The sequence below is a fragment of the Onthophagus taurus genome, chromosome 3 (assembly GCF_036711975.1).
Source record: "Onthophagus taurus isolate NC chromosome 3, IU_Otau_3.0, whole genome shotgun sequence".
In the NCBI taxonomy this organism is placed as follows: Eukaryota; Metazoa; Arthropoda; class Insecta; order Coleoptera; family Scarabaeidae; genus Onthophagus; species Onthophagus taurus.
In genome coordinates this window covers 24,994,366-25,019,974 of record NC_091968.1, presented here as the reverse complement: position 1 = coordinate 25,019,974, position 25,609 = coordinate 24,994,366, and the positions used below count along the sequence as shown (strand labels likewise).

General features: G+C 31.3%; 1 protein-coding gene across 6 annotated transcripts in view; it reads left to right on the top strand.

Annotated features, from left to right (window-relative positions):
- LOC111423536 (1-phosphatidylinositol 4,5-bisphosphate phosphodiesterase epsilon-1-like) overlaps positions 1 to 25,609 on the top strand; it is a 169,523-nt gene that overhangs the window by 138,402 nt on the left and 5,512 nt on the right. For 5 of the 6 annotated variants that reach the window (XM_071195455.1, XM_071195454.1, XM_071195452.1 and 2 more), the window contains 14 exons: positions 3,950 to 4,083; positions 4,273 to 4,407; positions 4,471 to 4,616; positions 10,074 to 10,395; positions 10,617 to 10,795; positions 10,881 to 11,064; positions 15,784 to 16,079; positions 16,144 to 16,341; positions 21,441 to 21,729; positions 21,795 to 21,979; positions 22,028 to 22,538; positions 22,592 to 22,819; positions 23,026 to 23,250; positions 23,303 to 23,478. In XM_071195455.1, coding sequence (XP_071051556.1) covers positions 3,950 to 4,083; positions 4,273 to 4,407; positions 4,471 to 4,616; positions 10,074 to 10,395; positions 10,617 to 10,795; positions 10,881 to 11,064; positions 15,784 to 16,079; positions 16,144 to 16,341; positions 21,441 to 21,729; positions 21,795 to 21,979; positions 22,028 to 22,538; positions 22,592 to 22,819; positions 23,026 to 23,250; positions 23,303 to 23,478 — 3,208 coding nt within the window. The remainder of the gene's footprint in view (positions 1 to 3,949; positions 4,084 to 4,272; positions 4,408 to 4,470; positions 4,617 to 10,073; positions 10,396 to 10,616; positions 10,796 to 10,880; positions 11,065 to 15,783; positions 16,080 to 16,143; positions 16,342 to 21,440; positions 21,730 to 21,794; positions 21,980 to 22,027; positions 22,539 to 22,591; positions 22,820 to 23,025; positions 23,251 to 23,302; positions 23,479 to 25,609) is intronic. The other variant, XM_071195457.1, reaches the window with a different exon arrangement.

The following is a 25,609-nucleotide window of genomic DNA, read 5'->3' as shown; positions in this document are numbered from 1 at the left end:
ATAATTTGTTGATTTCGACATCGTTAAAAATTTCTTATAATAAATTTTGAGTCGTGAAGACAAAACGCAAGTTAGCGGATTAATTCACAATACGATATTTTCTTCTGATAATAGTAATTATCATTTTACGGAGTTTTCCGGATTTTGTTTTATCACGAAATAAAAATTTATTCGACGTAAAGCCTCGTGGAAATTGAGGTAAGATTTTCGTCATTCTTGTTAAATAAAATCATTCATTATTTTTTTTTGCTGAAACTTAATACTAACACATAGAATTTTCATTTTTCAATATAGGCTTTTTTTTTTTTTCTCCTTTTTTATTCCACCATTTGCTCTGAGAGCAAATTATCATCCTCAAATTTAATCCACCGCCATCCAGAGGAATTAAAAGGGCTGAGGATTCTGAGATCTTTCGATTTGAAGACGGTATCCATTAAGGTCAGATCGATTCATCATTTTTTTTTTTATTATTTCGGTTGCTTCACAACCTATATACAGTGCTAGCGTAAAGTAACCCCCCCCCTGTTTAACTTCCGAACAGATTGAGATATCAATATGAACAAAAAAACGTCAGTTTCTATATTTTATCAGCACAAATATTTTCTGATGGAAAATTTTGCCATCACTTTTAGTTTTTCCGGAAAATAGATCAACTTTGTTTTTTTAAATGGAACACCCAGTATATTATGATATCTTCCGAAAGATGAAAACAATACGAATCCAACGGTACCTCACAATGAAATATCGGTTTATTAGTTTTTCGCATAAAAATTAAACAAAATGCGGAATTACGCCGGAAAAACCAACGTATCTTCGTCGACTACCTGTCGAAATGCAATCGGCCAGGTAAATGGTGGACGGTAGGTTAACGGTCGGTATACGCTCGAGTTAATACGGATTTAAAATTGCAACTTCAATTACTTATTTTTTTTAGAAATGAAATAAAAGTTGGGTTTTTATCAAAAAATATTTATAAAGAAAAAAAGTCAATATAAGAAATGAAATTTTCTTATTAAAGATTTTGCTAGTATAGGTAACGGTTGAAAAATTGGCTTAGTGTTGTTATTGAATAATAAAAGAATTTTTTATTTATTAAGAACAAACTATTAAGTAAATTGTTCGATATGATTACCCTGAACTTCTAGGCAGTGGTACCATCTTTGTAGTGTTTCCTCTCTCACACGGCTTAACATGTGATGATCAATATTTTGGCAGACGTCAATAATTTTTTGTTTTAAATCCTCAATACTACCCAACGGAATTTCATATACCTTGGATTTTAAATAACCCCATAAAAAGAAATCTAAAGGTGTCAGATCTGGTGATCTTGCTGGCCATTAAAATTTTTATCAAGATAATTTCGTACCATTGGCGCATAATATGGAGGTGCTCCGTCTTGATGAAACACTAATTCCATTTCAAAATCGTCAGGATTCTGTTGTACAATTTGCAAAAGTCTTAAAAAAAACATTTACATTCTAGGGAAATTGCGTGATAACTTCACGATATTCATGTGGATTAACATCACGCCGGTGCAATTTTCCACCCAAAAAGAAAGTACATTCATCACTGAAACAAACATGTTTCAAGTATAATCGATTTCGTTCAACCATATTTGTCATTAGCTCACAAAATTCTGTTCTTCTATATCAGGTTCATCTTCTGTTAATTCATGAAGTATTTTTATTTAAAATGGATGATATTTATTCTTCTTTAAGTATTTCCACGTCGTCCAACAACGACGCGAAAATATTTAACACATCACACGTTGATGCGATAGCAGCAGACGACATCATTAACTACTTCTGTTAATATCTGACGACCATTTTATTTGCGGTCTTCGACGCTTCCAGTTTCCAAAAACTTATTCACAAGTTCTCTTAAATATTTTCGACTAATTGGATGTTCAGGAAATCGTTCCTTAAATTGTCGCTCTGTTTCATGTAGATTTCTGTCAGCACGAGCGAATATTAAAATTGCTTCGATTTTGTGCTCTAAACTCCTTCTAGCCGTTTTGATCTCGCCTTTCTTTGGTTATACTTGGTCGGGTAGAATTCAAAGATAGAAATAAAGGAAAATATTTGCATGCTGCCTTAAATACAAAATTTCAAAGTACCTACAAACTTTAAAATTGTTGTTATGACAATTTTTTCTTAGAAGTTTTTAAAATAACTTTCTTTTTATCCTTTTCTTGTATTGATTGTTTCATAAAAACATTCTAAAAGAATTGCTGATTTTAACCCTGCTTAACCCGAGCGTAGATCGACCTTTAACTGACCGTCCACCATTTATCTGGCTCATTGTATCTCAACAGGTAGTCAACGAAGATACGTTGGTTTTTCCGGCGAAATTCCGCATTTTGTTTAATTTTTATGTAAAAAACTAATAAACCGATATTTGATTGTGAGGTATCGTTGAATTCGTATTATTTTATTCTTTCGAAAGATACCATAATATACTGGGTGTTCCATTTAAAAAAATAAAGCTGATCCATTTTCCGGAAAAACTAAAAGTGATAGCAAAATTTTCCATAAGAAAATATTTGTGCTGATAAAATATAGAAACTGACGTTTTTTTGTTCATATTGATATCTCAATCTGTTCAGAAGTTAAACAGGGGGGGGGGTTACTTTACGCTAGCACTGTATATTATAAACTATTTTTTTTTGTGTAAAGAAGTTCTGTTTGAGAGACAACACATTTATTAATCTATTATTGTTTTTTACAATCTTACTCGCTGAACACAAGCTTGTGGTAGAGAAGGTTATTAATAATTTTATAATATTTTTTTTACTATACAAACAGGCTTCGTCTAATTAACAAAAATTATATAAATAGAATTTAAAAAAAAAATAACATTTGTAACATTTAAGATTTTTTTTATATTGTCAATTCTTAGATTTTTTTTTTCTTTATTATAAATCATTACCTTACAGTATTTCAAAATATTTTTTTTTCCTTATAATGCCCTGAGAGTGTAGCATGGTATACCTTGATAAATACTGATTATATTAAAAATTGTTTCAAATAATAGTTGTTTAGAATAACATTTTAAATACTTTTTCAAATAGAAATTTTGAAAATCTCCGTTAGATATCGTTATGTATAGGTATAAAAATCAATATTTTTGAGGTTATGTCAATAATTATGAGTTTTATCAAAAAAAATTTTAAACAATATTTACTTATAATTAGGTTGCGAATGATTTATCTTAATAAAGTTTTTCGATATCTTCGCCAGGGAAGGCTGTACACTGATATAAAATGAAATACAGGGTGATTCGCTATTTTGTACATAATCTTGGTAAATATTAGTCATATTAAAAATTGTTTCAAATAATAGTTGTTTAGAATTATATTCTAAATAATTATTCAAATAAAAATTTTGAAAATCTCCGCTAGATATCGTTGTCTATAGCTACGCAAATTAATGTTTTTGCGGATATATCAATAATTATGAGTTGTATCAAAAAACTTTTCAAACAATATTTACTTAGAATTAGATTATGAATGATTTTTGTTAATAACATTTTTTGATATCTACACTCGATAAGGCTGTGTATTGGTATAAAAGCGATACAGGGTGTCTAATAATTTTAATAATAATTTAATAATTGTAATTTGGTGTTTTGTATATTCCATAGTATCTAAACAGAGGTCAAAATGAATTTGATGATTGATTTAAATAATATATTTTATGTTTTGTGATTTTTTTTTGTTAATAAAAACAAAGTATACCTTTTAAACGTATGAATATTTAAAAAACGCCAATCATTTCCTTAAAAAATCGATTTCCTTTCCAATATTTTCGTCTATTCAAGTCGACGTGACCCTAATTTATGGGATAGGAAATTTTGATGTATCGTTGGAGAGTTCCCGGAACATTTCCATATTGAATCTAAAATAATATTTTTCAAGCAAATTTTTTACGTTTAACATTTGTCTTTTTAGAGCTGGAGAAGAGGTACCCTCTTGCAGCGCAGAGCAATTACTGCGCAGAGCTGGAGGAGCTGCAAGAATTATTACACTTTCCCGAAGAGGTCGCTTTACGCTTGGCTGACACAGAATACCAACTCTTTTACCAGGTAAAAATACGATAAAGCACAAATTTAAATTCTATTAAACGCCGATTCACAATTAAGTCCTTTAATCCCGCAAAAACGAGGAACAACCTCGTTTCCCGATTTCTAAAAGACTTTGCGGGACTCGCATTTACATATAAATTAAGAAAATAAAATAAAGTTTAAAAAAAGATTGAAATTTATTCGTTTTAGGTCCCACCGATTGATTACCTCCGTCAGGTGACGTTAGATTTAGGCGGAGGCACCGGAACTTCATCAGAAACTCTTTCAGGGAACTCCTCAACAGCAAGATCATCAGTAGCAACACTAATTAAACGTTTTAATGAGGTTAATTAAAAAGAAAATTCGATTTATTACATCTAATGGTTAATTTTTTTATAAACTTTTTAGGTTAGCGCCTGGATAACACAATTAATTATATCCCAACCAACTCACGATGCAAGAAGAGCAGTTTTATCGTGTGTCCTTCGAGTCGCTTTGTCCTCGTGGAATATCGGAAACTTCAACGGGGCGATGGAAATCATCGCGGGCCTCAAGTGAGAAAGTTTTTAATTTTTCATGAATAATTTTGTTATTTCGAGCGTTTTAATAGCGCCGGAAGAACCTCTCCGCATTTAGAAGTTGATATGATTTATAGTTTTCTCTCTTCTTCGTTCAACGGCGGCTTTTTAGGGGGTGGTAAAGTTCAAGGTCGACCGTATTCAAATCGCAAAAGGAGCTTAACTTCTTACCATCTCGTAAATCAACCCTCGAAATTCGGATTATGGCTCTGTTATAATCAATAAAAAAGTTTCTAATAATGTTTTTTTAAAAAAAAATGTTGGCTTTTTCTCCTTTTTATTTTTATTTTACACCGCAATTTTAGAACGCGCGTGTCTGGAATGTGTGCGCAAAAGCCGTTCTAAATTCACTTTTGAATTTTAGTTTCGAAAGCTTTCGAAACTAGTTGGAACAAGTTCTGCTATAATCGGAAACGTCCCGTATTGGATTTTCTTTTGGTTTGTGATAAAACGAATTTTCAAATTCTTTTTATTGGTTATTTCATTCCCCTTTAGGAATGATGATTTTTAATTAAACGCAACAGAGACTAATAATGATCAGGGAACTTTTAACGATGAGAAATTGTAAAAGTTTAACGGCTTCGTATGCGGTACAAATGAGTTTAAGGGATGAATCGTTTTCATAAAGTTAATTCCGGGAGGCAATTGCGTTATAAAACCAACCTTTAGTTAGGCGATTAAATATTTATCATCGTTCTCACTAAGTTACATCATTTCAAAGGGGTTTTCTTTTAATTGGACCGCGTTATGCATCACTTGACTAAGTTACAAATGAACAATGTTGAGAAAAATCATCTCTCTAAAAATATAAGACCTCTCAGAATAGACAAACTCAAACTATTGAAAATTATTTGATGCTTGTCTATTTTTATCATGTTTAACACATTATACAGGGTGAAAAATCGAATCACATACAAAAAGTTCAAAATAGTTGCCTTAGGTTCATTTTTGGAATCCGGAAGTATGACAGAATCTCCCACAAACTTAAAGATGTTGGGTGGCACAGAATGGATACCCGCCGAGAGTTGCACAGTTTGGTTTTGTTTCATAAAATCGTCACAACACATATACCGACAAACTTGTATGAGAAAATTACTGTTAAAACGGCGACAATGCTCTGCAGACGAGATTAAAATATGGTGTATATCCACCAAAATACAGAACCTCTTTGTTTCACAGATCTGTTATATATGACATAATATATAAGTCATATGGAACGTTGCCGCCTATGATCAAAAAACTAAACATCAATAATTTCAAAAAAAACATTATATAAAGATAAATTTCTGGAGCAATGTGCAGCCTTAATCATATGAATGCTTTTTTTTTAACGTTCAGAGCAAGAGAGGGAGGAATATTCGAGAAATTGTATTGTCGTTGTGGTGGTACGCGTGTAATATAATTAATATTAAGTTTTTGTTTGTGGTAAGATTGGTTGTACAGATTTTATCTGGAACCCCCCTATTGCACAATGCCACTTTTTTCCTTTTCGTTTTTTTTGTATTGTAAGGTACTGATTTTTTTTGATTTATTGTTGTTTAAACACTCTAGTTTAGAGTATATCTACAGTATAGATAGAATTTTTGTTATTATTATATATTTTTTTATCTTGTTGTATTCAATTTTTTGTGCAATAAAGGCATTTATTATTGTTATTATTATTAAATCAAATTATTATTTACTAATGTCCAAATTAAAATTTAAAAAGTTGTAAAATGAAATTAAGGACAAAGTGTTACAAGTTTGCAGATTAAAATTTAAGAGCGGTCTTTTTAACAAAAGTAATATTAAGAAAGTTGGGAAAAATTCAAGAATAATCATGTGACTTAAAAATCAACGATTTTTTTTTAATCAACGTTAAATGACCCAAAAAACACGTTAAAATAAAAAGAAAGTGCGGAAAAGTGACTAACACTAGATTAACTTCAGTTATAAAACTTCTATTATATGATAGCTAACTTCAGGATTAAAATGTCAACCTCAATTTTGACATATTTGTAATCTTCATTAAAAATCCTTTAAAATGAGTCCAAACATGATACTTTTAATTCCAATATTACTCGAGCTATAGCAACTTCCGGTTTGAAATGTCAACGTCATTTTGACACATTCTTAATTTTTATAAAATGTTTTAATATTTGTCACAAAAACAAAAATATAATAAAAAAGAATCAAAAATTAAGGTTGGTATTAATATTTAAAAATTAAATTGCTATCTTAATTGTTGCTAACTTCGGGTTTAATGTTTTTTATTCAAACTTTTTGGTTTTTGAGATAAGTGCGTCTTGTTTGGACTCTTAAAGGTTTTTTTAATAAAGAATACATCATGAAAGAACACCATGAAGTTGTCCATTTGTCTATTATATCATAACTAACTTCAGGTTTAAAATGTCAACCTCAATTTTGACATATTTGTAATCTTCATTAAAAATCCTTTAAAATGAGTACAAACACGACATATTTATCTCCAATATTAATTAAGTTATGGTCAACTTCCGGTTAAGAATGCCAACGTCAATTTTGACATATTCGTAATCGCCGTGAAAAATCCTTTAAAATGAGTCCAAACATGATACGTTTAATTCCAATATTACTCGAGATATGTATAAGCAACATCTGGTTTGAAATGTCAACGTCATTTTGACATATTTTTAATTTTTATAAAATGTCTTAATATTTGTCACAAAAACAAAAATATAATAAAAAAAAATAAAAAATTAAGGTTGGTATTAATATTTAAAAATTAAATTGCTAACTTCGGGTTTAATGTTTTTTATTCTAACTTTTTTGTTTTTTGAGATAAGTATATCTTTGGACTCATTTTAAAGGTTTTTTAATGAAGATAATAAATATGTCAAAATTGACGTTGACGTTTCAAACCGGAAGTGGTTGTATTTCCATTAATATTAAAGTTAAATATGTCGAGTTTGGACTCATTTTAAAGGATTTTTTATGAAGTTGATAAATATGTCGAAGTTAAAAGTTGAAAGTTCGAACTTTTTGGTTTTATGAGATAAATGCGTTAAGTTTAGATTCACTTTAAAGGTTATTTTATGAAGATTACGAATATAATAATAAAATTAAAGTTGACATTGATAACTGACAGTTTTTTTCACGATTAAACCCGAATGTTTCTAGTTCTCGTTCTAGTTGTAGTTCAATAAAAATATACAACGTATGCTAACTAGCGCTATCTATCACTGCCACTAGAACGAACACTAGACCGATAACTCGAAACATTCGAATTTAGTCCTACGTCTCTCTGTGTTAGTGCTAGTGATAGTATTAGTGTAAAACTAGAACTAACACTAGACCTAGAACTAGAAATATTCGGATTTAGTCCCACGTCTCTCAAGACGGCTAAACCCGAATGATTCTAGTTCTAGGTCTTGTGTTAGTTCTAGTGATACTATTAGTGTACAACCAATTGTTTTGATTTAAAATCTCCAATATTGCTGCAAATTTAAATAACCTAAAACCCGAATACACAGTGTGACCCATTTGAAAGCGGAACACCTTCGTAAAATTTGTATTTATTATCCGATTTCGATAAATGTTTTTTTGAATGTAGATCGTAAAAAACTGTACCTTAGGACAAAGAGTCATGTTTTTCTTAAAAAAAACTAGGTCTACTATTTCACTTTTTATGTGTAAAAAATGAAGAAATCATATTAGGAAATTTTTTAGAAAAAATCTGAGTACACCACTGCATTAAGCGCCGTTTGAGATGGGCATATACCAAATTTCATCAAAAATGGTTACAAATTAACAGCGTTACAGATAATGAAAAATATAATTTTTTATCAATTAATTTCATCTGCTGCAACAAGCTATTGCTACTTTTTTTGTATCGCAAGTATAATAGTAATAATAATTAATTTAAATAAATAATTCATTCAAATTGAATTTTGACACCTGGAAATGTCAAATCAAAACAATTGGTTGCCATGGTTACGCATTGCTACTGCTATTCTCTATGTCAAATGAATGGGAAATAATGAAACTTTAAATTAATTTTTCTCGAAAATTTTCTTATGTAACTGTATTAATATTTATTGTACATAATTTAGAAGAAAATCCTCTTTCAAATTCCGATATAAAAAATGGGGTGTTCCAGTTGAGAAAAACTTCGATGACGTCATAACTCGTTTAAAAATGGCAAAAAATTGCAAAAAATTTAAATCTTTAGACCCGTTTCAGCGATTTTTTCATAAATTGTTTGTGATGATTTTATCGAATTTATCCGTTACTTTTGAAACGCACTGTATATTAGAATGTATTAAAGGAAAAATTGTAAATATTAAGAGACCAATAAAACGCTTATTATTACCGCTGTCGTTTGTAAAATGGATAAGATGAGAGATGTTAATTTATTTGTAGAGTTTCTGAAGATGGACAAGGGCTGAATCCAGTTAGACTTAAATTCTATATAAAATAAAAGACATAAACTTCTCATCTATTTTGTCTATTGTAGAACTTCTTGGTGTACCTAAGTGTCTAATCTAAGTCGTTTCTTATACGTATATTAACCTCATGAGTCTCTCTTCTCATAATCAGTTGTAACCGTTCATATAAGTACACCTGGACACCACTCTTCAAGATCCCATAAAAGAATATAGTACAATGGAGATGGAGACGTTGTTTAATGGACAACCATTGATGATTGACTCGGATCCAGAACACCTCTTCTATTTTATTTTAGTGAATGCTTACATAGATTACAAGACAAGGCATCTCCTTGTCTTAATCCTCATGTTGAGATATTTCGTTGTATTTGGATTTAACTTTATTAAATAAGCGTTTATAACCAAAAATCCACCATCTTCAAGTTTACAAAAAGTCAATAACATTTCTTATTTGACAAAAAAGTATCTTTTTACAAATTTGTGCTCTTCAAGTTAGGATCGATATCACGTCTCCTCATAACTAAGGTAATGAACAAAGGGCACATCTATCCAATTTCAACGTAATAACCTTTAATTCTTATCCACGTAATAAATACATAACTCGGCGATTTTTCTAAATCATTTTTAAACTTGACGTTTTCTTAATCTTAATATAAAAGAGTGAATTATGTTAATCAAAGGATAATTGGGCGGTGTTCTTGGTCTTGAAACGTCAAGAATCGTAACGTTTGAGCTATTCTCTTAGAAGAGCAGCTCTGTTAAATTGATTTAACGTCGTGAATAATCCAATTTCGGGGTCTGGCGTAAATTGAGTTCGCACAAAACGGGGTTGAAAACAGAGCGAAGATCTTCGTCTGGGAACCTCGGGTAGGGGTTTCTTTCGGCCTTCAGCTGTGTTTAGGTCGTTGTAGGCCGGCGGAAACTACTTGCTTGAGATTTCTAATAAAATCTTAAATATAATCGAATCAATAAATATAATAAATAAATTTTTAATGTTATCGTGGTATTAATTAATTTATTTTTTTAGATCGAATAAACTTAAACCATTTTGGTTATCGATTACTGAGAAAGAGACGCTTCCGGTTTTGGATTTTTTGTCGGCGGCTTTGCTCTCTGCGGAATATGATCGAGCTCTTAGCAGGGCGTTAGCGATGGCCGAATGTCCGGTTGTGCCATTTTTTGGGGCATTTTTACGCGAATTAAGAGAAATCTTATCAAGTCCGCTTCTACATGAAACTCAAACGAATACTACAGTAAGCGGAAATGAACCATCTCCGATGATTCCGCATAAAATTCAAAAATCGGATGTTAGAAGACAAGAAAGGGACCAACAACAACAAAGACAAGTCGTAAGTTGTTTTTGTTTTATTATTTTTCTTGTGTTTATTTAAGATTAATTTGGATTTTGGGTGCAGGGGTTTCTTTCGGTCTCCAGTAAGTTTTTATGATAGCTGTAGGCCGGCGGAAACTACTTGCATCCGATCTAAATATCTTCAAGAAGAAAACTTGATTAATGTGTTAAAAAATTGTTTTTAATCACTTTTTGTTTTAAAGCTGAGTGTAATTTCAGTTTATATCAGATTATAACGGCGAGGACCAACACTTCCGGCCCATAGGACCCGGAGGTCTCATCAATTTGGAAAAAGTTTATCGAACCCAAGCGGTTATGGATCATATCGCACTGTGCCATCAGCACTATCATTCAAGAAATCGTTTATCTTCCACTTTTACTCTACTTGATTATTTAAAGTACGTACAAAAATTTAAACGTAAAATAAAATGTGTTTAGTTCGCGAATTTAGACATTTTCGATTTACTCCTTACGATGTTTCAGGTCGACGGTGACTCAAAAGCAACGAGTCCTGTCTGCATGTCCCGCTGAAAAGATCGAGTTGGATCAAGAATACGAATGCGACGTGGACGATTACCATCCCGTTCAACCGCTTATCCACGATCACGGAGTCAGCTTCGTATGTCTTTCATCGCCACATACGAAAATTGACCAACACGTTATGCAGGTAAGTAAAATTTGATTTCTTTTTAATCTGGTAAGAATCGAGTAAAGAGGATTTGGGAATTGTTGTAAACTTCTTTGTTAAATCCGCCTAAAAAGAACAATCCCGGTTTGTTCTGTTTTCGGTGTCCTGCTGGAGAGAGCTTAGTGGGATCATGCCGAATGACCTTGACCTAGTTTTCTCCCCCTACGTATCCCGGGGATTTAAGGGTAAACCCACATGGTTACATTTTTTATAAATCAATGAATCTATTGTGTTGGAATACTTTTTTTTTGTTGCCATATAATAGTAGATTAATAATATAATTTTAATTTGTCACATTCGCGTTTGGATTTTCGTTATTAAATAATTCAGTTTTCGCTTTTATCTTAATACACAAATAATTTATTTACAATATACAGGGTGAGTCAATAGTACGGGATTTCTTCCGACGTGGTATCCCAATGCTGAAAGAAAGTAGGATGGATAATACTTCGAATAAAAAGTAATGTAACATGAATTTTCAAAAATTTTTGCAAAATGATTAATAACTTGGCAACCTTGCATACAAAAATTGAAAACAAGATATACAGTTGTAGCATCTAAGATAGTTAATCAGCATATTATGTAAAGAAATACAAAGGGTTCCATTTAAATTAAGTTGAGTATACCTGAAAACGCAGCTTTAATGGTAATATATGATGACATAAAAACATTCTTTTATTTTATCTTCCGTCCCCGCACTATTGACTCACTCCTGTATGTCGTAATAAAAGAATTTAAATTTTGTACTCGATAAATTATGTTCAAATTCTTCTTTCTCTATATCTTCTACAATATATTTTCGTCTTGTTATATATTTTCTATATCTTTTAAATCCCACTTTTTATTTGTACTATGTTTTAATAAAAATTGAAATAATTGGACCGTGTTATACATCACTTGACTAAGCGACATTTTAACGTTTTTAGAGATTCTCGTGCTTGTCTGGTAGGAAAGACCTAAAATACTGTTTGTTTTAAAGGTTTATGTCTTTTATTTTATACAGAATTTAAGTCCAACTAGTTTCTGGCCATCTTCAGAGACTCTACAAATAGACCAAAAGTTTGAACTTTCAACTTTGACATATATTATTTGTCAAGTTCATAAAAAATCCTTTAAAATGAGTCCAAACTCGACATATTTAACTTTAATATTAATGAAAATACAACCACTTCCGGTTTGAAACGTCAACGTCAATTTTGACATATTTGTAATCGCCGTGAAAAATCCTTTAAAATGAGTCCAAACAAGACGCACTTATCTCAAAAAACAAAAAAGTTAGAATAAAAAAATATTAAACCCGAAGTTGGCAACAATGAAGATAGCAAATTAATTTTTAAATATTAATACCAACCTTAATTTTTTATTTTTTTTTATTATATTTTTGTTTTTGTGACAAATATTAAGACATTTTATAAAAATTAAGAATATGTCAAAATGACGTTGACATTTCAAACCGGAAGTTACTTTTATCTCGAATAATATTGGAATTAAGCGTATCATGTTTGGACTCATTTTAAAGGATTTTTCACGACGATTACAAATATGTCAAAATTGACGTTGACATTCGTAACCGGAAGTTGACCATAACTTCATTAATATTGAAGATAAATATGTCGTGTTTGTACTCATTTTAAAGGATTTTTAATGAAGATTACAAATATGTCAAAATTGAGGTTGACATTTTAAACCTGAAGTTAGTTATCATATAATAGATAACTTCATGGTGTTCTTTCATGATGTATTCTTTATTAAAAAAAACCTTTAAAATGAGTCCAAACAAGACGCAAATATCTCAAAAAATAAAAAAATATTAAATCCAAACTTAGCAACAATGAAGATAGCAATTTAATTTTTAAATATTAATACCAACCTTAATTTTTTATTTTTATTATATTTTTGTTTTTGTGACAAATATGAAGACATTTTATAAAAATTAAGAATATGTCAAAATGACATTGACATTTCAAACCGGAAGTTGTTTATATCTCGAGTAATATTGGCATTAAACATATCATGTTTGAACTCATTTTAAAGGATTTTTCACGACGATTACAAATATGTCAAAATTGACGTTGACATTCTTAACCGGAAGTTGACCATAACTTCATTAATATGGAAGATAAATATGTCGTGTTTGTACTCATTTTAAAGGATTTTTAATGAAGATTACAAATATGTCAAAATTGAGGTTGACATTTTAAACCTGAAGTTAGTTATCATATAATAGACAAATGGACAACTTCATGGTGTTCTTTCATGATGTATTCTTTATTAAAAAAAAACCTTAAAATGAAAAAAAAAAACCAAAAAAGTTTTTTGTCTCTAGTTTTAGCGATTAAATTTATGCCACGACTTACAGAAACACCTGTATAACCGTAAAACGTACCAAGCGACTTATGTGCTTGAGATAGTTGTCATCAGTGTTCTGTGATAAAAATGAGCAGGCACCAAACAATTTTCAATAGTTTGAGCCTGTCTATTCTGAGAAGACTTACATTTTTAGAGACATGAAAACGAAAATCCCGTTTTTCTCAGCACTATTAATTTGTCGCTTAGTCAAGTGATGCATAACGCGGTCCAATTAATCCACCATAATAAACAAACTGAAAAAGCTCCAAGAAAATGATACCAACCTAAAATCTATAGAAACACAATCTCATATTCAACTATTGATTTAATAGTTATTTAACCAACAAGTGTAGTGATTAATTATTGAGATAATTAATCGCATTTTAATATACGAATTAGTTACAATCGTTGACTGTCTTTTCAACAAAATAGAGAACTATACTCTGTTTTTAAACCAGGAGGAGTATTTTAAATTTATCACCAGATTGACCTTGCACGTGATTGGTTGAATGCGAGGAAGGTTCACACACAGGCAATTTTGAATTTTGATTTTGAATTTGTAGGTTAGGTAATTGATAATTCGACAGTTTCGTGTCATTATTGTATATTTTGTGTTCTTAAACCCTATTTTATTGTATTTTGAAATAAATACACTCATAACTTCAATGTTAATTTGTATGTATAGTGTTGACGATAACAAACGAAAATAAATACAATAATAAGTAAATAAATAAATAATAATTATTAATTTAAATTTACCGCCAAAATATCTAGTGATATTTTCTGGTGATTTTTTTCAGTGTAAATCTGACTTTCGCGTTTACTCCTCCTGGTTTAAAAACAGAGTATAGTTCTAGTGCAAGTGTTAGTTCTAGTTGTAATTGTTATTCAGCGCTAAGTTGTATATTTTTAAGTTTCGGGTTTAGCCCTGTGTCTTCAGACGCTGAATGTTAGGTAAGGTTAGTTTTGTTTACAAACATTAATTATACCATGAAGTATTCTTTGGCAATTTGTAATGGCAATTATAGCGTGAAGTTTTCTTTTGTAATGTCAATTATAGCGTGAAGGAATGTTCGGTAAGGTTAGTTTTGTTTACAAACATTAATTATACCATGAAGTATTCTTTGGAAATTAGTAATGGCAATTATAGCGTGAAGTTTTCTTTTGTAATGTCAATTATAGCGTGAAGGAATGTTCGGTAAGGTTAGTTTTGTTTACAAACATTAATTATACCATGAAGTATTCTTTGGCAATTTGTAATGGCAATTATAGCGTGAACTTTTCTTTTGTAATGTCAATTATAGCGTGAAGGAATGTGAGGTAAGGTTAGTTTTGTTTACAAACATTAATTATACCTTGAAGTTTTCTTTGGCAATTATACTCTGTTTTTAAACCAGGAGGAGTATTTTAAATTTGTCACCAGATTGACCTTGCACGTGATTGGTTGAATGCGAGGAAGGTTCACACACAGGCAATTTTGAATTTTGAATTTGAAGGTTAAGTTATTGACAATTCGACAGTTTCGTGTCATTATTGTAAATTTTGTGTTCTTAAACCCTTCTTTATTATATTTTGAAATAAATACACTCATAACTTCAATGTTAATTTGTATGTTTAGTGTTGACGATAACAAACGAAAATAAATACAATAATAAGTAAATAAATAAATAATAATAATTATTAATTTAAATTTACCGCCAAAATATCTAGTGATATTTTTTGGTGATTTTTCCTAGTGTAAATCTGACTTTCGCGTTTACTCCTCCTGGTTTAAAACAGAGTATAGTAGAGTAGTCAATTTAGTAAATATTCTCGAATGAAATCTATAATACCGACCCAACCGACTATATCTTTTCGGTAAGACTACAATAATAAGTTTTCACTTTTGACACATTAAAAGTAAGGTTAAATGTTCGAATAGGTGTCATTAATGAATGATTTTGTGTACATTTATAAATCATATAAATACACGATCGATGGAAAAATTAATGTTTAAACGGTTTTTAATTTTTTATATTTCTTCGCTGTTTCATAAATTTCGATTAAAAAAATCATATGAAATAAATTAATTTTCTTTTTACTTATTTGACAATGACAATTTATAGTGTAAATTTATCGCTAATAGATGGCGTCTTTACAAATCCACAAAATATAATCACAACAGAATTTTACAATATACCGATAAACCTCTCGTCAGTGTTATCTGGCCGATAAGTTAGTTTATACTGATATTTTTTTTTGTCGGTTAAATTATAGGCAGAATAACTAACTCAACGGTGCCGATAAAACAGTTATCTTATATAAATTGTGCAAGCGACTCTTAATTTAAAAAAAAATTTTTTATTTTAGATTTTACACCATGGAAGTACCGTTTTATTATGGGAGGGTATCGAAGGACTTCAACAACCATCATCGCCGAAAGGATTGTTACTTTACTTAAGATTAGACAGATCGTGTACCACATTGACGTGGGTTAGACCTAGTTGGAGCGGTCTTAAAGCGGGTTACGCAACGGACGGCGACCCTTTTTCGACCGATTTCAATTTATCGTTTAATCCGGAAGACACTTTAGCCCCCGGTTTATTGACCAAAGTCGCCCTACAATCATCCGGCGAACAATCAACCGGAACAACCATCGATGATGGGTAGAAACAAATTTTAATTTTAATTTCATTTACTTTTTATACTCTTGTATATTTTTTTAAACAGATTTTTAGATCTTTTCGTAATAAAAGAGGTCCATTTAGGCGGGCGAGATTTAACAAGTGACTTAGAATTATGTTCCGTTGCAAGACGTTACGGTTTAATTCATGAAACCGGAAGTGAATGTGCTTTAACCATTCTTTATGGAAATGGTATTAGTGATAATCGATTATTGTATATAGTTTGTCCACCAACAATTTGCAGGTAATTTATATATTTATATTTGTACAGTTAAACCTACATATAATGGACCTTGATAGATAGATTCCAAATCGGGTTATTCTCCAAGTTGCTCTATTCCATGTTCATAGATAAACTCGGGGTATTCCCCAAGTTGTTTATAATATGTATAAATCAATGACGGTAATTCTAGTTTTAATTAATATTCAGCACTATATTGTTGTGTATTTTTATTGAACGAAAAGTAGAACTAACACTAGTCCGAGAATTAGAAACATTCGGATTTAGCCGCACGTCTCTCAGGACGGCTAAACCCGAATATTTCTAGTTCTAGGTCTAGTGTTAGTTCTAATGATAGTGCTAGTGTAAAACTAGAACTAACAGACTTAGAACTAGAAACATTCGGGTTTAGCAGTGCGTCTTCAGACTAAAACTATTTCAAGAAAATTCATTTATGTTTTAGACATGCACTTTAATTTTTTTGACTTTTTTGAATTATTTCATTTAACCACACATTCAACAGGGTGGTTCAACTCAATACATTACAAGTGAAATCAGTTATTAGTCCATTTCAATAGATGGTGCTAACCGTTTCTAACCGATTCTCGTTCATCAGACGGTTATATTTGAAAATGCCATGAAAATAGAATTGAAAGTAAAATAAATTCTAATTCGAATATCGCGGAGTTTCAAGGGTTTGTGTCAATAGTTTTAGTCTATTTCACTAGGTGGCGCTTTTGTTTGGAGGAGGTAAAAGCCAAAATGGCGTCAAACCGCGGTACTTTGTAAATCTAGGGACTTTAGAGGAGGCAGTTTAACCGACGTGATGACCTTCTATAATATACAGTCAGTCCCAAAAGTCATCGTACACAAATGGTTTTCGCATGATTTCCAAAACGTGAACGTGAAAATGTAATTATTTATTTTTAACAGATTTATAAACAGAAAACACTGCAATTTAACAAAATAACAAAATTACTTAATAATTCTTCAAAATCGTTCCATTGTAATCTCACAAAAGTAATCGTACATCTGAAAACCGACAGGGGTTTCCCCGTCTCTTTGTCAATTACGTGGGATTTCCCGTGCAGCTAGTCTAACCTGCCCTACATCTAGTAATCGTTGCTCTCCGTTTGTCAAAAAAGTGTCATGGCTCCCCAGAGAACGGAAACAAGTGTAGAAGTGAGAAAAATTGTTATAAAATTACATAATGAAGGTCGATCTATACGTGAAATCGCTAAAACACTTAATAAAAGTGCTTCTACAATTCAGTATATAATTAAAAGGTTTGTGGATACCGGAAATATTGAAAATGCTCCGCGCACTGGCCGCCCAAAATTGTTGACTCCCCGAGAAGAACGAAGCATTAGGCAAGAAGTCAACGCAAATCCTCGGATAAGTGCCCCAAAAATAGCGGCAAACGTCCAAAACAAATTTAATAAAACCGTAAGTGCAGAAACTGTGCGAAGGGTTTTGCGTGGTGCCGGGTATAACGGACGAGTACCACGAAAGAAACCTTACATTAGCGATGTTAACAAAAAGAAACGAATCGAATTTGCAAAAATGCATAAAGATAAAGATATGGACTTTTGGAAAAGGGTCATCTTTACAGATGAATCAAAATATAACATTTTTGGATGCGATGGTAGGGGTAAAATTTGGAGGAAGGCCGGTACAGCCCTAGATTTAAAAAATCTCCTACCAACAGTGAAACATGGCGGTGGATCCGTTATGGTATGGGGATCCATGGTTGCTTCAGGAGTCGGTAGTTCAGTCTTTATTGAAAATATAATGAATAAGTGGCAATATTTAAATATTTTAAAGGCTAATTTAAAGCAAAATGCTATACAATTGTGTCTTGGAAGTAATTGGATTTTCCAACAAGACCAAGACCCAAAGCATACAGCACATGTAGTTCGCGAATAGCTTTTATATAATGTGCTCAAGCAGCTACATTCTCCTCCACAATCACCGGATATTAACCCCATAGAGCACGTGTGGGATTACTTAGAAAAATCTATTAGAATGCACAACATTAGTAGCAAGGAATCCCTAAAAGCTGCATTACAAGTAGAGTGGGATAAAATTCCGGCATCATACACTGAAAAACTTGTTCAATCTATGAGAGAAGACTAAAAGCTGTACTTAAAGCGAACGGAGGACCAACCAAGTACTAGTACCAGCTTGGCTGCGTCTTTAATTACAACTTTTGGATCTGTACGATCACTTTTGTGACATTCCAATGGAAGAATTTTGAAGAACTATTAAGTTATTTTGTTATTTTGTTAAATTGCAGTGTTTTCTGTTTATAAATCTGTTAAAAATAAATAATTATGTGTATGGTAATAAAAAAATACTTTTTTTACGACCTCATTTTGGATATTATGCAAAAACCGTTGGTGTACGATGATTTTTGGGACTGACTGTACATATTATATTATATTTTCTATGATATTCAACATAAATCCGAAATGTCAAAATGACGTTAAATTGGTTAAACAAAAAATCACTAGGTTTATGTTGGTAACAATTGTATTTTAAAGTTCGCGTTTAGCTGTGTGTCTTTAGACTAAAACTATTTCAAGAAAGTTTTTTTAGTTTTTTCATGTTTTAGACGTTTTATGCAATACCTCAGTTTAATTTAAAAAGAAAGTGTGGAAAAGTGACTAATACTAGATTAACTTCAGTTATAAAACATCTATTATATAATAACTAACTTCAGGTTAAAATGTCAACCTCAATTTTGACATATTTGTAATCTTCATTAAAAATCCTTTAAAATGAGTACAAACACGACATATTTATCTTCAATATTAATGAAGTTATGGTCAACTTCCGGTTAAGAATGTCAACGTCAATTTTGATATATTTGTAATTGTCGTGGAAAATCCTTTAAAATGAGTCCAAACATGATACGTTTAATACCAATATTACTCGAGATATAAGCAACTTCCTGTTTGAAATGTCAATGTCATTTTAACATATTCTAAATTTTTATAAAATGTCTTAATATTTGTTACGAAAATAAGAATATAATAAAAAATTAAGGTTGGTATTAATATTTAAAAATTAAATTGCTATCTTCATTGTTGTTAACTTCGGGTTTAATATTTTTTATTCTAATTTTTTTGTTTTTTGAGATAAGTGCGTCTTATTTGGACTCATTTTAAAGGTTTTTTAATGAAGATGACAAATATGTCAAAATTGACATTGACATTTCAAACCGGAAGTGATGATATTTCCATTAATATTAAAGTTAAATGTGTCGAGTTTGGACTCATTTTAATAGATTTTTTATGACGTTGACAAATATGTCAAAATTAATAATTGAAAGTTCGAATTTTTTTGTTTTTTGAGCTAAGTGTGTGTTATTTGGACTTATTATAAAGGTTTTTGTAATAAAGAATACATCATGAAAAAACACCATGAAGTTGTCCATTTGTCTATTACAGGTGCCCATTATGTATGGAATATAGTATATATCTTGGTAGATATCAACTTTATAAAAAAACATTTTATACAAAAGTTGTTTAATATTTTATTTGCCATAATAAGACTGCATTCAATTGTTTTTAATTCAGAAAACAAATGAGTCGCGAATAATACTTAAATTTTTTTAAATGGCAATCGGATATCTAGATTAATGTTATTAGTTAAATTTTTTAATAAATGTTTAATAAATTTATGTGTCTTAATAAACAATTTTTACATTTTTTTTCAAAAATTTTCTGATAGGGTATTAAAATTTTACGTTATCGTAAAGAGAAAAAAATGAGCCATTTAAAAAACTTCAAGGGTTATTCGTTGTTCAATTGTTTTCTGAAATATAAACAATTGAATGCAGTCTTATTATGGCAAATAAAATATTAAACACCTTTTGTATAAAATGTTTTTTTATAAAGTTGATACCTACGAAGATACATATATACTATACTCCATACATAATGGGCACCCTGTATATGATAACTAACTTCACGTTTAAAATGTCAACCTCAATTTTGACATATTTGTAATCTTCATTAAAAATCTTTTAAAATGAATACAAACACGACATATTTATCTTCAATATAAATGATGTTATGGTCAACTTCCGGTTAAGAATGTCAACGTCAATTTTAACATATTTGTAATCGTCGTGAAAAGTCCTTTAAAATGAGTCCAAACATGATACGTTTAATTCCAATATTACTCGAGATATAAACAACTTCCGGTTTGAAATGTCAATGTCATTTTGACATATTCTTAATTTTTATAAAATGTCTTAATATTTGTCACAAAAATAAGAAATTAATAAAAAAAAATAAAAAATTAAGGTTGGTATTAATATTTAAAAATTAAATTGCTATCTTCATTGTTGCTAACTTCGGGTTTAATGTTTTTTATTCTAACTTTTTGGTTTTTTGAGATTAGTACGTCATCTTTGGACTCATTTTAAAGGTTTTTTAATGAAGAAGACAAATATGTTAAAATTGACATTGACGTTTCAAACCGGAAGTGATTGTATTTCCATTAATATTAAAGTTAAATGTGTCGAGTTTGGATTCATTTTAAAGGATTTTTTATGAAGTTGACAAATATGTCAAAATTAAAAGTTGAAAGTTCGAACTTTTTGATTTTTTGAGATAAATGCGTCAAGTTTGGACTCACTTTAACGGTTATTTTATGAAGATTACGAATATAACAATAAAATTAAAGTTGACATTGACAACTGAAAGTTTTTTTCACGACTAAACCCTAATGTTTCTAGTTCTCGATCTAGTTTTAGTTCAATAAAACTATAGTAGTACAACATAGTAATATCTTATGCTAACTAGCGCTACCTACCACTGCCACTAGAACTAACACTAGACCAAGAACTAGAAACATTCGGATTTAGCCGCACGTCTCTCAAGACGGCTAAACCCGAATGATTCTAGGTATTGTATTAGTTCTAGTATCAATGTTAGTGTAAAACTAGAACTAACACTAGACCTAGAACTAGAAATATTCGTAAATCCAAAATGTCAAAATGACGTTAAATTGGTTAAACAAAAAATCACTAAGTTTGTGTTGGTAACAATTGTATTTGAAGTTTTAAATGCGTTATACGTTAATCGAAGTTATTTTGAATTAATATTTTTTAGAGTGTGGTTTAGCGGATTGTGTTGGTTAATTTCCGGTTTATCTCGTCAAAATAATTTAAGCGATCGCCGACTTTTATGGTTACGTGAACAATACATGCAACTTTACCACGAAGAAGGTTACTGTTGTGGTCCTTTAGCTGCGGATGCGATAAGATCTTTCGGTGGGAGAGATTGGTCTTTGGCTGGGATGAGCGCCGCGGGCGGGCAACCGGGCGAAACGTCCGGTTTAAGACGAGAGGTTTCGATGAAAATCAAAAAGAAACAAATTTTATCGAACCAAGCGTTCAAGGTAAAAGTATGAAATCGAAAGAAAACCTTTTCTTAAACCCCGAAAGTTCTTTTTTGATATTTCAGGACAAAAGCTTGAAGTATCAATTCGTGGAGCCCGTTACGATGTGCATGGAAAGTAGTTATTGGAGAAATCCGACGCATCACAGACAAAGTACTCCAACCACTTTTGCGGAACACCAACCGGATGTTGCGAGACATCACAGTTTAGGGCACTTAGCTTATAATTATTCACAACCAAAATTCGAAAGGTAAAAATAAATCCTTTTCAAATCAAAATTTTGATATTATCTATTTAGGGAAAGACATGGTTCAACAGAACATTTATGGCACGGAAGACATCCTCGAGTTGGATCGATACTTTACGATACTCAATTAGATTTTATCGACTTCGTTACATTATTTAGATCGTTTAGTTTATTAATTCGTAAAGATTTACGCGATTTATTCGAACAATTGGCAATATCATATCGAAGTATGGCTGTGAATACGAGCGGATCGAGTTTACCCGCGCCAAATTCAACAACGGCGAAAGTAAACGGTGTCAAATCGAAATCGGAAATGACGATGGCGAAAAAACCTCAAAAAATCGGTCTTTTAACCAGAAACAGTAAAGGAGAATTAGACGGAAACGTTACGAATTCACAAAAAAAAATTTACGACGCAATCGCAGCAGCTAGCATTTTCACAAATTGTGCTGGAATTGATACAAATAATTCTCAGGTTATTACTATTTCGACGTTTACGAAATTTTTGGAAACTAGACAAATGGAAATTTGGACTGAGAATGACGTAAAGGGGTTAATCCAAGTAAATTTAATTTAAAAATAATTCATATTTGGGGATTAAACAATTTTTTTTAGAGACACGAACCCGATGCGACTTTAAGATCACAAAATTGTTTATCATTCGAGGGTTTTGCAAGGTATTTAATGGATAAAGACAATTTCGCGTTTGTTAATGAAAGGGAATTTCCGCTCGATGATGAAATGAATCGACCCATGTCAACTTATTACATCGCTTCTTCTCATAACACTTATTTAACGGGTCATCAATTAAAAGGGGAATCTTCCGTTGAATTATACAGCCAAGTAAAAATTAAAACTAAAAATACAGTGTGTTAATTAATTATCGTAGCAAGTATGCAACCAATATCACAGTATTTTTATTACAATACGCGATTTGCGTATTATGCGTATTCCACTGTGAAATTGGTTGCATGCTTGCAATGATGACGAGTACGATAATTAATTAACACACTGTATGTAGTAAATATTTATGGTATTTATTTAATTAGGTCCTGTTAACTGGATGTCGATGTATCGAATTAGATTGTTGGGATGGCGAAGATGGTAACCCGATGATTTATCACGGTCACACTTTTACAACAAAAATTCCTTTCAACGCCGTTGTTGAAGCGATCGAAAAGAATGCTTTCGTAACGTCGCCTTATCCGGTTATTTTGTCGATTGAAAATCATTGTTCGTTACAACAACAAAGCAGGATGGCGCATACGTTTCAGGTAAACGTTTTATTATAATTATTTTTTTAAATGAGAGTGAAATTATTTTTAGAAAGTTTTTGGGGAAAAATTGGTTTCCAATTTCTTATTCGAATCGGATTACGGCGATGATCCTTCTTTACCATCACCCGAACAATTAAAGTATCGGATTTTAATCAAAAATAAAAAGTTAGTTATGGATGTACCACCTCAGGTTGCTAACTTTTCGATTATTTCAACACCAGTAAGGTAATTAATCTTTTTACTATTGATGTGGCTTCCTACACACATTAAACAATAATCAAGTTCTATTAAGTACCGATTAATGTTATTCTTATGTGTCTTTAAACTGTTCATATCTCGACAGGAATTAGGTCATTTCAACAGAAATTATATTGGCACATCAAAATCATATGGTATCATTACATAAATTATACCACTACGACCGTTCATTAGAACTATACAGGGTGAGTTATTAGTATCCTGGCGAACAATAGTTGCTAAACCGTCTAAGAAAAAAAAAATATTTTCTACAAAAGTTGTTTGACTCACCACTTTCTATTACGTAAAATTATTTTCACGCATACAGGATGTTCCATAGAGTATGTAGATTTTTTAAATGAAATACCCCTGTATATTTTATCGTATTATGAATAAAATTAACTTTGTTTATACAACCGTATATGTTACTAACTCATAGCGTTCATAGTTCCTGAGATATTCAATTGTTTTTCCAAAATGTGTCCATTGCAGAATCTTTTTAAAACCTATGTAAAAACGACATTTTTTTCCAATTTTTCCTTGAAACTATGTCAGACAATGATCAAAGCCAGTAGGTAAATGATAGTATCCAAAGATATTAGATACGCTATACAGCGTGTTTATAAAGGTTAGTTACTTTTGATGTTTTTCAAATGGTTTTTTTATAAGTTTTTTAAATGGAACACTAGTATATTGTGTGCTGGTTGAATTGCCCAACAAGTTACCTTTAATTAATGATAAGTATGTCATATATCTAACTTTAGTAGTTTTCCTGATATTTAGAATTTAAAGAATAATGTGTAATATAATTTCCTGTATAAGTGAAAATAATGTTACGTAATAGAAAGTGATGAGTCAAACAACTTTTGTATAAAATATTTTTTTGTTTTTCAAACGGTATAGTAACTATCGACCGCAGGGATACTAATAACTCACCCTGTATGGAGAACCAAATGAAGTGAGGGTTTAAAAATTTGTAGCCTTATGATGAAGCATAGATAGAATTGAAGCACGTTTAGGAGACAATGGCAGTGTGTTTGAACATTTAATTAGTTATTTTTGTTATTTTGCTTTTTACATTTAAAATTAAATCTGAACAATAAAGTTTTGTTTGAAATATGAAAATTGTCACCACTTCCTGTGTAACCATCAAAACTAACCAAAATTTTCTTTTGGTTAGAAAGCTTGCATCAAACATCATAAGTCCGCAAATTTTCAAAACCCTACTTCATTCGGTTCTCTATATAGTTATAATGGACGGTAGTTGTGGATGACCCTGTATATCGGGTAGGCGGACCAACCAACCTTGATAATCTGATACGGTTAATAGCAGGGCAGTGGCATAAAACATGCTCAGCTGTCTCCTCGTCCTCCGCACATAGTTGCCATTCAACATCGTCGGCTAGGCTCAAACAAGTTGAGGTGTGTGTTTAATCGGCAGTGCCCATTAGAACTTTAATACTGCTACGAGCAAGTTCTAAAATATTCCCGGGTTTGACAATGACTATGTTGATAAACAACTTAGCGTGTCTCATTCCAGGAGAACTAGTGCACAGTAGGCGAAGTCTCTCTTCAGCCCACAATCCAATCCTATGTTTAGCGATAATGATATACCAACTGCTGACTCTGGCCCCACAAACGCTTTAGCACTGCCCTCTCGTACTATCTCATCTGCCGCTTCTTTGGCAGCAACCCCAGATTGACCTGGGACCCAGATCAGAGAAACTCTGTTATCACAACTTAGTGTGTTTAAACTTCTTTTAGTCATTAACCAGAGCTGACACCGTTTTCAACGCCTGGAGAGCGGCTTGAATGTCTGAGAAAAATCGCACTGTCATGTTATCACAACTCAGTGTTTAAAGTTCTTTTCGTCATTCACCAGAGCTAACACCGTTTTCAGTGCCTGGAGAGTATCTTGAATGTCTAAGAAAAATCGTACTATCATGTTCTTCATCCCTCTCTCAAGAAGGATTCTAGCACCCATATCAATAACCCAACCCAACCTAGGCTGTAAGCTTGCTTAATCCGAAGTGTCTGGCAGTATACTCCTGCCCCGACCCCTTCCGATTGTTTTGATCCATTAAACATGCAAATATCTGTCTGAACCAGAGAATTTTCG